General features: G+C 30.8%; 1 protein-coding gene across 5 annotated transcripts in view; it reads left to right on the top strand.

Annotated features, from left to right (window-relative positions):
• The window catches only part of Cnksr2 (connector enhancer of kinase suppressor of Ras 2), a 278,373-nt gene that overhangs the window by 127,812 nt on the left and 137,686 nt on the right, over window positions 1-12,875 (top strand). For all 5 annotated transcript variants that reach the window (XM_046425867.2, XM_046425865.2, XM_046425864.2 and 2 more), the window contains exons 6-8: window positions 755-874; window positions 7,980-8,039; window positions 11,927-11,995. In XM_046425867.2, coding sequence (XP_046281823.1) covers window positions 755-874; window positions 7,980-8,039; window positions 11,927-11,995 — 249 coding nt within the window. The remainder of the gene's footprint in view (window positions 1-754; window positions 875-7,979; window positions 8,040-11,926; window positions 11,996-12,875) is intronic.

The following is a 12,875-nucleotide window of genomic DNA, read 5'->3' as shown; positions in this document are numbered from 1 at the left end:
GGGAGTTCAGAAAAAGATATCATACATTTGTCAGACTGTTCATAGAATGCTGAGAAAGCAGATTGAGGTTGTGCCAGACTTCGCCTGGACAAGGTAGGAAACTTAAAATGGGTAAGAAGAGTTCACCAAGCAGATTTAGGACATTCATCTTTCCAGTACCTTGGTCAAACTGTTTTTAAGCTTTTCTGAACATGAAGTAAAAGACAGCAGGATTTTTATATTATTTAATTGAATTCAATTTTATAGCTGTTATCAGGAAGTTCTCAAATTATTTAAGATTGTTTAGAAACAATCATTTTAGATGTGATGACTTGAGTAATAGAAATAATACATAGCCATAACTTTTGTGAATATTCTGGCATATAGTTCTTATATCCATGATTTAAATTTGTTGTATTATGTGCATTTTTCACCTGAATACCTTTTTTATGCAGCTTTTAGTAGGATAAAATACCAGTCAAACACTTACTGTTTGGTTTATTTTCCTCATTAAAAAAGTTGTAACAGCCAGGCATGGTGGCATAGCATCTGTAATCCAGCTACTCAAGAGGCTGAGGCATGAGGGTTATAAGTTTGAGACCAGCTTGGGCAATTTAGCAAGACCTTGTCTCAAAAAAGGGAGTTAGGATGAGAATGAAACTCAGTGGTAGAAAACTCCTGGGTTCAATCCCAAATACTGAATAGAAACAAATTAACAAAAGCTGATTTTACTTAATAATAAGTTTACCATAACTATTTTTCTTTTTGCTTCCAGTGTAAAACTCTTTCTGGAGTCTGTGACCACATCATCTCCCTATCATCTGATCCTCTAGTTTCACAGTCTGCTCACCTGGAAGTGATTCAGCTGGCAAACATCAAACCAAGTGAAGGGCTGGTAAGAGATACCATGTTTATCAAAGCCATCATCAACAAACAACTGATGATATGGATAAAACAACCTCCAACTTTGTGAATCTATGAATTTTAACAGATATTGAACATTTTGGTATTTTTTACTTGGAGGACTTAATGAGTAGGAATTTGTCATGATAAGAAGTTTTATGAATAAAAATTAAGAAGAATTGAAAATGGTGATTTCTGAATTATCTCATTTAATTCGTTGATCATGTAGTTTTGATTGCATTCTTTTACATGCTCCCTCAAATTAGCATTTCTTTAATATTTATTTTTTAGTTGTAGTTGGATACAATAACATTAATTAATTAATTTATTTTATGTGGTGCTAAGGATCGAACCCAGGGCCTCACCAGTGCTCTACCACTAAGGCACAACCCTAGCCCATTAACGTTTCTTAACCTAAAGGGAAATTTAAGAGTTTTATAATAAATACCACAGTGTTACCTGCTTATACAAGAAAGGTTTTTGTTTTACTTTGATTTGTTCTAGTTTTTGTTTTTATTGTTTTGGTTTGGTTTGGTTTTTGTTTGTTTATTTGTTAGTGGGAATTGAACCTGGATACTAACCAGACCATCTGTTTTATTTATTTATTTGTATATTTTATTAATTTTTGTTTAATTATTTTTTGAGACAGAGTCTAGCCAACTTGCTCAGGGTCTTGCTAAGTTGCTGAGGCTGGCCTGGAACTTGCAACCCTCCCTTTTCAGCCCCCCATGTTGCTGGGATTACAGGCAGGCACCATCAGCCTTTGCCATTTTGTCCTGGCTTAAATAGATCTTTCTTTCCATGGGGTTGTTTGCTAAACCAAACTAATATTATAATTCACATCCATTCTTAAAAGGGTGAATATATAAGTGGATATTGCTAACATTAGGCTAATATCTGTAAGATGTATTGATATAATTTTGATATGAAATGAAGATAATCATCTTCTCTTTTGTACACCTGATTGAAAAATGTTTTAATTCTAAATTGAACCCAAGGAAAAGATTTTAAAAAGAAAGCATGTAAAATCAATAGTGCAAAGGAAGGCAAATCCAGGAAAATGACTGTAAAACATTTACCTACTACACAACTCTTTTTTTTTTAGAGAGAGAGAGAGAAAGAGAGAGAGAGAGTTTTTTTAATATTTATTTTTTAGTTTTCGGCAGACACAACATCTTTATTTGTATGTGGTGCTGAGGATCAAACCCGGCGCTGCACACATGCCAGGCGAGCGCGCTACCTCTTGAGCCACATCCCCAGCCCACTACACAACTCTTAAACATTAGTATCATGGTACATTGTTTCTACTTTCTCCTTGTTGAATCAATTTGCCAATTATTGATATTTTGTAAAATAGAAATCTTAGAAACTAGTACTCATAATTTAATTCAGGTAGCATCTTCTTAAAGATCTCTAAGCAGGTTTAGCTCTTACGTCCTTTCTTGTTCACGTATACACATGCAACTGTTTCAGAAGGCAAAGCCTTCATTGACCACCAATGACTTTTTGATTTGAGGCCATTTTTCTAGTCCATATAGTGACTTTTTAATCCTTAAAATTGGGATATTTGGTAGATTACTTCTGGGTATCCATAGTTCCTAGTGCTTTTGTGGCTTTTATGGCTATTTTCTTGGGAAGATGAAAATCACCATATCAGATATAGCTATATGTTTCTGTGTTATCGTTATAACTTCTAAATTAGAACACTTGGATTAGTTTTAAGAATTTATTTCTAATATTTATTTGAAGTAATCTTCATGATTTTAAATTCTTATAAGTATAGTCTATGATTGTACTTTGTATGGTTTTGGTCAGCCACAGTTAGAAAATAATAAATGGAAAATTCCAAAAATAAATAATTGGTAAGTTTTAAGCTTCTCACCATCCTGAGTAGTGTGATGAAATATCACACTGCTCTACCCAAGACATGGATCATCCCTTTGTCCAGTGTATCTGTGCTGTATATGCTGCCCACCCATTAGTCACTTAGTGGCCATCTTGGTTAACAGACTGACAGTCATGTTATCACAGTGCTTGGGTTCAAGTAGCCCTATTTTATTTAATAATGGCCCCAAAGCACAAGAATAGTGATACTTGATATTTAGATATGCCTAAAAGAAGCCATAAAGTGCTTCCTTTAAGTGAAAAGTTGAAGATACAAGATATTTTGAGAAAAATAAAGATCACGTTCATATCACTTTTATTACTATATATTGTTTTAATTGTTTTCTTTTATCATTAGGTATTTTTTAATCTCTTATTTGCCTAATTTATAAATTAAGCTATATCATATGTTTATATAGGAAAAATATATAGGTATGTTTATATAGGAAAAAATATAATATCTATAGGGTTGGATACTATCCATGCTTTTAGGCATTCCCTATGTGTCTTGCTACATATCCCTCGTGGATAAGGGGTGACTACTGTATTCATTTAACTTTTACAAAGCCCAGTTTTATTTTTTAAAAAGCCTTCCTTATCAAATATTTTCCTTTCTACATCTTCTCTTTCAGGTTAAGGAGGAAAGGAAGCTCTCTAAGTATGATTTGTAGAATGGAAAATTATGAACTAATACTATATTATATTGGACTAGAAATCAAGACACCTTGACAAAAATCACTTACATGAAATGTGAGAGTTATCTTGGGGAAATGGGATAATACATTTAATTTCCTTAGGAAGTGGGATAATACATTTAATTTCCTTAGGCTTGATCTTGTCATGAGTAGAATATGGGGGAAGGGCAGGAGTAGACCATATTTAAAGCTCCTTATAACTCTATGAGTATATGGTTCTAAATACAGTAGTGTTTAGAGAAAAGTATCTTATTTTGTCCTCTAATTTCCATTGAAATCATGATGAGGAATAGCAATGTGAAGTGTTAACACAATGCTAATTGATGGACTTTATGAAACCTTGATTGTTTTTTAAATGAAGGTATAGCCCTGGACAAGTCTTTTAGTTTTGTTTTTCTTTCTTTTTTATTTAAAAGAAGTGTATCTGCTCTTTGAAATAGTAATGAATTTAAAATATTAAGAAATTGAATTAAATCATCTGGGAAAGAACTGGAAGAAAAAAGAAAATTTTAAAGTATGTGTTTATTTGCCAGGTATCTTCCTTACAAACCTATATAGTAGGTATTATTTTTTCCTTTTACAAATGAGAATAAAGAATTGCAGATCCTCACCAGTTGCTTTATATTAAATAGTAACAGGGGCTGGGGATGTGGCTCAAGCGGTAGCGCGCTCGCCTGGCATGCGTGCGGCCTGGGTTCGATCCTCAGCACCACATACCAACAAAGATGTTGTGTCTGCCGAAAACTGAAAAATAAATATTAAAAAAAAAAATTTAAAAAAATAGTAATAAACAGGGTTATTACTATTTATAACTAGGGTTGTGGCTCAGTGGTAGAGTGCTCGCCTAGCATGTGCGAGGCCCTTGGTTCCATCCTCAGCACCATATAAAAATAAATAAAATAAAGGTATTTATAACTAAAAAATATTTAAAAATCTAAAAATAGCAATAAACAATAGAGACAGGTAAATCTAAATAAAATACATCTGAGCAAATTTTTTCCCATTATCCCATTTTCAAATTTGGAATTGCTAGAGGGAGGTGTGATAAACTTAGGAGGACGACTTCAAAACTGGAAAAACTTAAGTAAATTCATTTTTAAAGGGCAATGACAGCATATTACTAAGTTAATATTTCAAAGGGAGAAAAGAAAACCCTAAAATGTTGACTACTAATTAAAAGAGTTAAGTATAGACTTATATCTTCTGATTGATATCAAACTTTAAAAGACTAAATAGAGATTTTACATAGCTTATTCAAGGTATCATTTTAAAATTCAATCATCTTTAAACTTAGTAAATCCCATTTGAAATAAATAGGTTTGCGAATTTTCATAACATTTAGCACATGTTTAACCATAGGAAATGTCTAAATGGTAAAAGATGGGAAAAAATAGAAAGACGTGGGAAAACACCAAGCTTTAATAAAATTAATTAGAAAGATCTGTAGGTCTTCTTCTAACTTTAAAATAGAACATCTCTCATGGGCAAAAGGTAACTGCTTTGTTCTTCCTCTGATAAACTGGATAGATTGTTCATCAGCTTCCTAACAAATTAGTCAAATCTTATAGGATTTCTTAGATTTGAGAGTTCTGAAGCATTATAAAGAATGGTTGGAAATGTGTTTAATCATGATTAAAACGTGGAACTTGCTTTTAAACAATAATTAATAGAAAATTAAAGGAAAGAAAATGAGATTTTGAGTGTATCAAACCTAGATCAGAGCCAAGAGATGAGTTGAATAGTGAGGAAGGGGCTGGCGCCATTCTTAGGGAAGCTTGTGAGCCTAGAGAGTTCTTTTTCTATGTAGGTGTTTGAATTGTTTCCAAATAGGCCTTAATTTAACTGACTTGACTGTGAGGTTGCTTTGGACATTTGGAAAAAGAATGAAGCAAATGTCATTTTGGTGAGCTGATCAAGACAGAGGGAGGTGTTTAAAGTCTGATCCAGAATTAATTGAACAGAAAAATAAAAGAGGTGTGAAGGTTTTGATTGAATGGAACACCATTTTTAGTCTCCATTCCAGAAAAAAAAAAAAAAAAAAAAACATTTGATTTACATGTCCTCCTGCTGATTGGTCATTTCTAAGAGGTGAACGAGTAATCACATGTATTTCTGTAGACTCTGTTATTCAGAAGATTAGTTTGGAACTCATCCAAACAGTTTATTTCTTTTCTTCCTTTTCGTGCCTGACTTTGGACATTTTTCTCACTAGTACTACCAGAGGGGGAAAAAAGAATAAGGAATTCAGTTTTGATTATATTAAAAGCAGTTACATTCCAAGTTTTCTGAAGAATCACCATATTGCTTTCTATAGTGTTTACATCAATTTGCAGTCCCACCAACAATGTATGAGTGAATCCTTTTCCCCACATCCTCGCCAACATTCATTGTTACTTGAATTATTAATAATTGCCATTCTGACTGGAGTGAGATGAAATCTCAGTATAGTTTAATTTGCGTTTCTCTAATTGCTAGAAAGGTGGAACATTTTTTCATATATTTATTGACCATTCATCAATACAACTGCCAACTATTATGATCTAATAAGAAAAATAAATTAACTCTCTTAACTGTTAATATATTAATAACTCCACAAATCATGAGACTAATTGTTGAGAATATGGGCTGTGGGATGAGACTTCTTTATCTGGCAGACTCTCCAAATTCCCTGTGATTTAGTGTCCTTATCTCTAAAACAGGGTTAATGATAGGTTCACTACATAGGCTTTTATGAAATAAATGTAAGATACTTAAAATAGTCCCTGGTACATTGTAACAAGTATATATTAGTGATGATGGTGATGGATAATGATAGATGATTGTTTTGTATGTCCAAGCAATATATAATGTTTCTTTCACTGTCTTTTTTCTACTTTATCCTCTTACAATCCTTATATGTAAAAAAAAAATCAAAACAAAATGTAGTGTCTAGCTGTTATAAATATTTTTTAAGATTCTTTATTGATTTTATATTATCTTGTTAATTACTAGGGGAAAATGTTAGAAGAGACCTTCTCCTTGTCTAACTAATATGATAATATCATCATATTTAACTTCCAATAAATAATGGGATAAATATTAATTTCAAAAGTAAGTACATATACAACTGTCAACAACATAAGGTTGAAAATTGTCACATAGTTACAGCCAAAAACTACAGGCCAATTCATTAATTAATTTGTTTTTATTTTTGCTGAGGTTACTTATTTTACATAAAGTGATGAACTTTCATTTAAGAAACAAGAGTTCACAGACAAATGATCATCTTTTAAGATTAAGTTCATTTCATTTCACATTAGAAGTATAGGCTCAGCCATTTGGGGTACTAAATTTTAGATATATGGCATTATTGATATGACTTTTTAGAGTTAAAACCCACCCAGTTCTTTACTGCTTTTTATCTCTTATTTTCACTGAAAACACATTTATATTAAGTATATAAGTATGTAATTAACATAAAAGTATGGTAAATTAACATTATAGTAGTTGTTTCAGTTAAATAAGTGCTAAATGTATGCTATTCCTGCAGTGGTATTGTTGGTTATTATTAAATCTCTTGTGTTTCAGATTTACAGTTAATTAAAATTTGTGATTTTTATATATGAAATTAATAATTTGAAATTCAAAGTAGGTAAAATTCAGGTAATTTATGCTCAAAAGAGAATAAGAGTAACAGATTCTTCCTTTGAGGACAAAATAAACCATTTGCATAATCATGTTTTTCTGATATATTTAAATTATTTAATATCTAAACTATGAATCTTTTATTGTGATTTTTTTTCTTTAAATTCTCATCACCATCCGTAATTTGAAGTTTTCATTTATTCTTAAAGCTTGCCCAATTTCAGGATTTCTGGAAAATTTTAATACTCTAATGAACCATTTTGTAAAATGGCTTTATTGAAATGGAAAATGAAATCTTGCCTTTGGGAGAAAGAATTGCCACACATTACCTTTTAATTACTTACTGATATAGAGATGATTTGATATAATCAATAAGAAATAAAGGAAGAAAATAAAGGAGGAAATAAATAAAGGAAATACTAAAAATATCAGGAGAACAAAGTGCATAAGATTTTGCTACATTTTTGGCTTCAGTTAGTTATAGTTGTAGTATCTCTGTAGAAACCTACTTTTTATTGTGAAATTATATCAAATATCATAGGCTAATAACGTACCGGTATTTGAATTTCCTATTATAATTTTTATTTTACCACAAAGTTTATACTATAGATTTGGGGGGAAGTGTGGTGTATCCTTTCTTCAGAGTATTAAATTATTATACTGCATTTTATAAGTTCCCTAGGTAAATTACTTATCAAATAGTTACTTGATTGAGTGTATTTTTGTTTTTGTTTTTGTTTTTTTTGCGATAAACTTTAGAAAACAGAACATTGAGATAGTAATTTCTCACCAGGTTAAAAACAGCATTGTTAAATCATGGGTTTTTTAAAATGAAATTATAATATATTTGAAAATATTTCAATCACTTTTTTTCTGATGCTGTCTTTTTCTTAGGGTATGTATATTAAATCAACATATGATGGCCTCCATGTAATTACTGGAACCACGGAAAATGTAAGTATTGCAACATTTCAAATTTTGGTGTATGTATATCTCACTTGAGTGAGATTGGCTTCTGAGGACCAGAACAAATGGGACATATGACTAAAAGTATATAGAGATAATAGGTGCTGGTTTCATTTGAATTGTATTCATTTTATTTAGTTTAAAATAGCTACTTAGAGTAAATCCGGTATTTTCTATTTACAACCAGAGAGTTATCTTTGTTAAGTATTTTCTGGTTCATGAAAAGTTATTGTGACACCTAAAAGAATGCACCTCAATCTGCAAAAACTTTAGTTACTTTAAGAAAATTAGCTAATTCCTAAAAAGAACAACAGTTAAATCAATTCTCTGAAGTCAGAGGAGAGGCAGAATGGTATAGCTAAGTGATTTTCACAGTGAAGTCCCTGAACCAGCAGCAGTATCAGCGTCCCTTGAGAACTTGCTAGAAATCCAAATTCTCAGACCCCACCCTAGACCTACTGAATCAGGAATTCTGGGGACCAGCTTTTAGTCATAAGAGATTCTGTTTTAACAGGTGGTTCTGGGGCATGCACAAGTTTGAGAACCACTATAAGCAGTGGGTCAGAAATCCTCAGGTCTAAATCCTACATACCTCACTACATTATTGTGAAAATAAAAAAAGTTAATACATGTGAAAGGCTCTACTATAGAGAACTATAGCTATGCTATAGAAAAGGAAATACGAAGTGATCATATTGGGCGTTAACATGATTAGTATAATAAAATTGAATAACATAGTAAATCATTATTCCTACATTTTGTAATCCCAGATTTCCCTATAAGCAGATGATAAATTTATTATTTTTTTCTTTTAGAAATTATAACAGCATGTTTATGCTGTGTTTCTTTGTTAAAGACTGAGGTAGAATTTGTGTAATCTCAAATTATTATTAATTTCAACATTTGACCAACATTTTATTCTTAAAAGTCAACATCTTCTTCATCTAATTCACCTATTAACTTCAATCACTTATTGGTATTTCTACATATTTATCTTGGTTTCTTGTAAAAGGTGAAACATACAAAGTACATTGCAGTAGGAATGCTGTAGCAGCTTTACATTTGGTATTAAATATAAGAGTAAGAGGGGATCAAAAATATCAGTTAAAAGCTGGGTGCAGTGGTGCATGCCTATAATCCCAGTCGCTCAGGAGACTAAGGCAAGAGGATTACAAGTTCAAAGCCAGCCTCAGCAACTTAGTGAGGCCCTGAGCAACTCAGTGAGACCCTGTCTCAAAATAAATAAATAAAAAATTAAAAAGGGCTGGGATGTTGCTCAGTGGTTAAGCACCCTTGGATTCAATCCCTGGTACCAAAACAAGAACAACAACAACAATAAAAATCAATTAAATACATATTTGTCAACTATTTAACAATTTTAAATTCAGTCAGATGCTATAAACTATACTCTTGCCTTTAATCATTCTTATTTGTGTATTCATTTGATCACTCATTTATTCATTTTTTCATTTAATGAGCCTGTACTCTATGTCTGCCATATTTTAGGCATGGTACTCAGAATTGGAAGGTTTTCTAAAATAAATTAGCTTGCTTTCCCTGAGGAGTGGATAGCAAGTAGAGGTTCATCTGTAGAAGTAGGTAGTACAGTTTGCTTCGATGAACAAAGGAGAAAATAGTAAATGCTGTCCAGTGAAATCAGAGAAGGAATCACAGAAATGGTGCTTTTGAAATGTATCATGAAGATTTGTAGGAATGTTCTCTCTGTTGTCTGAGATCTGTAAAAAACAAAAGGTTGAGCACTATGCCTTGATCATATAAATCACTCAGCAATATTTGATAAATTAATAAATGATCAAGGGAAAGATTGATCTAGGAGTAGTTCAAATATGAATCATGTTTTAATAGTTCATCCTTTGGTTATTCTTGAAAATATTTTACTATTTTTATTATCTTCAGTTATTTATAATTAGCAGTTCTGTGTTGAGTTTTAGTAAAGCTGCTCATAAAAAATGGGTAAGTTATATTTTGCTTTGCTGTGCCCTAGTTTCTTTATTTTCATATATGGGGACTGAATTAGAACAATTTACATTCCATGCTTTTATAATTGTGTCAAAATGGATTCTACTATCACGTATAACTAAAAGAACCAATAAATTTTAAAAAATGAGGAGTTTGGACAACATGATCTCTGGGATACCTTTTAACACTTAAAGTCTAATTAGGTGTTAAGTCATAATTTATATGACTTACTCCTTTTTTTCACTGACCTGTGCAAAAAGTTTTATGATTACCTTTTAATTTTATATACAACCATCATTTTTTTTACATCACGAATAGAGCCATTTGCCTGATATTTTTCTTTCATATCCTCCTTTTAAAAGATCAGTCATGAAACAAATAACTCAGGAACCGACTATAGTTATAACAATGACTTACAGACTTTTCAGAATCATTACGTAGTACTAATAAGATTAGGTAATATGCTGACCTCCTAAAGGTGCTATGAGATATGATATTTTCTTAGAATAGGGTTCATATAGATGAATCTAAACAGTATGGTTTGTCATACTTCAATAACTGAAAAATTCCTTGGAATGGTATCTTGTCTTGAATTTTAGCCTATGGCAAATAATTTTATTGTGAATTTTTAAAAAGTTGTTGAGTTGAAGTTAATATTATTTCAAAACTTTGTTTTTGAAATAATTGGAAATTGAAATTGAATCAAACATAAAGTAATTCAAAATTACTTCCAAAGTAAATCCTATTCCAGGGTCTCAAAAGTAGCATTTTATTTTGTAGATTCTACCACCATATCATTCACTAATGAGTAATATAACTATATTTATAGTTGATTTGATAAACATTTTTATATAAAAAAATTTCTGTGTATTCAAAATAGAAAGGTATAGTGCCATATTAAAATGACTAAACATGCATATAATCAATAATAAGTAGTCTTTATGGGAAAAAGAAAATACTACTTTAACTTCATTACCCACACCTACAATATTACAAAATTTCTGTCCTAAATCCTATTTTAGTTTCCAAAATTCTTCTTGAAACTTGTCAACATTAAGTTACAAAATTGCTTTTTCTTTGTTCTTGTTTTTAATATCATGTGGGACTAAAGAGATAAAGTGATGGAATTGCTATATACTGTATAATTGTTGGCATTTTAGTTCATTTAATGTGGTTTTGTTTGGCCAGTATATTACCCTGTGTGAAACATAAAAAATAGCATGCTCTTGTAACTAGGTACTTAAGAGTGTAAGTAATTTTGAGCTAATTGCTATTCATATTTTAATTTGCTTTTCTGGATTATTCTGAATTGGTATTATTAATGCTGAAACAAATTTACAATTTAGTTATCAGACTTTAAAGCTTTGATACTGGTCATATGCTTGTACTTGAAATACTCATTTGTTGAGGCTAATGTGAATCATTTGTATTAAATTGAAAAGATATTTTGAAATATATTTTTGAAGCAGTTGCCCAGTAGAGCCCAGCACAGTTGCCTGGATAAAGTCTGCAAAGGTTAATACCAATTATCATTTTTCTCTTAATGCTCTCAGAAGCACATTATTCTTTTAAAACAGAAATATCTATATATTATTTTGAATTTCTGTTTCCTATCATTGGCTAAAAATAGAATGCAAACAGTATATTAAATACCAATAATAGTTTTTTAGTTTAATTCCTTAAAGATTATAGTTAAGTTTTTTTCATAGTGCTAAGGATTGAACCCAGGGCATCATTCATGCTAGACAAGTACTCTACCACTGAGCTACATCCCCATCCCTGTGTTTAATTTTTAAAATCTAATTTAAGGAGATTAAATTATTGTAGTGTTTCCAGATAAAGGAAATAACTGATAAAATTCATGTTCTTTGTCATTTCTTTTATGTTAAATTCAGTCACCGGCAGATCGGTGTAAGAAAATCCATGCTGGCGATGAAGTGATTCAAGTTAATCATCAGACTGTGGTATGTATAATTACCTTTAGAGTCAGTGGGAGGAACTGATTTAAAAATTTGCTAAAGCTTTGAAAGAATACCAATGAAGTGAAATGCCTATTTGTATATAAACTAATAGAACAAGTCTTTTAAAAAACGGAATAACTGTTCTTGTTAATTTTTTGATGCAATATAAGGCATAACTTTAAAAGAAAATGAAGAAATACTGGTGATGGAACTTGGATGTGCATTTCTATAATGACAAGTATAGGATAATAATATATACTACATGAACTGGGATAACAGTTTTGAAATAGAAATTAAAGTTGTGGTGTATATAAATTCAACCTTTTCAGTATAACTTTCAAAAATTTCATTTTTACAAATTAATGAATTGTAGTAGGTATGTTTTGTAACAGCATACATTATTCTATCTACTTTAACATTGATTAGTTCATTAAAGTGTGATGAGTTTTTGTTTATTTTAAATGTAGATTTTTATAAAAATTTTAATCTTTAATAGCAGAATTGGCTCTTCATTTCCCAAAGGGGACTATAGTTTTAGTTTTAAAACTATTACACTTAACTAAATAAGTTTATAAAATTTTATTGGCCTGTGACCCTCACAAATCCATTGAATAAGAGTGATATTCTGTGCTTGTGGTAGATTTTTATTAATTTTAGATGTAGAAAATGAACAATATATATTCTTAATTTTTACATCTCAGTTGATTCATTTTGTTTCCCTCTTTGCCAAAATAAAGTGTTGTGTGTAAAAAAGTGAAGTTAAAATTATCCAACATTATTAAGTAATAATCTTCATCTGAAGAAAGTATGGGATTTTTTGAATAAAGATTCTATTTACAGCTTACTAACTCTTCAGAGTGAGTAATTATTTCATGTTACACGA

The sequence above is a fragment of the Marmota monax genome, unplaced genomic scaffold, assembly GCF_021218885.2.
Source record: "Marmota monax isolate L192 unplaced genomic scaffold, Marmota_monax_Labrador192_F-V1.1 WCK01_AAM20220418_F8-fsc00203, whole genome shotgun sequence".
Classification (NCBI taxonomy): Eukaryota; Metazoa; Chordata; class Mammalia; order Rodentia; family Sciuridae; genus Marmota; species Marmota monax.
This window is presented reverse-complemented; position numbering and strand designations above follow the sequence as displayed.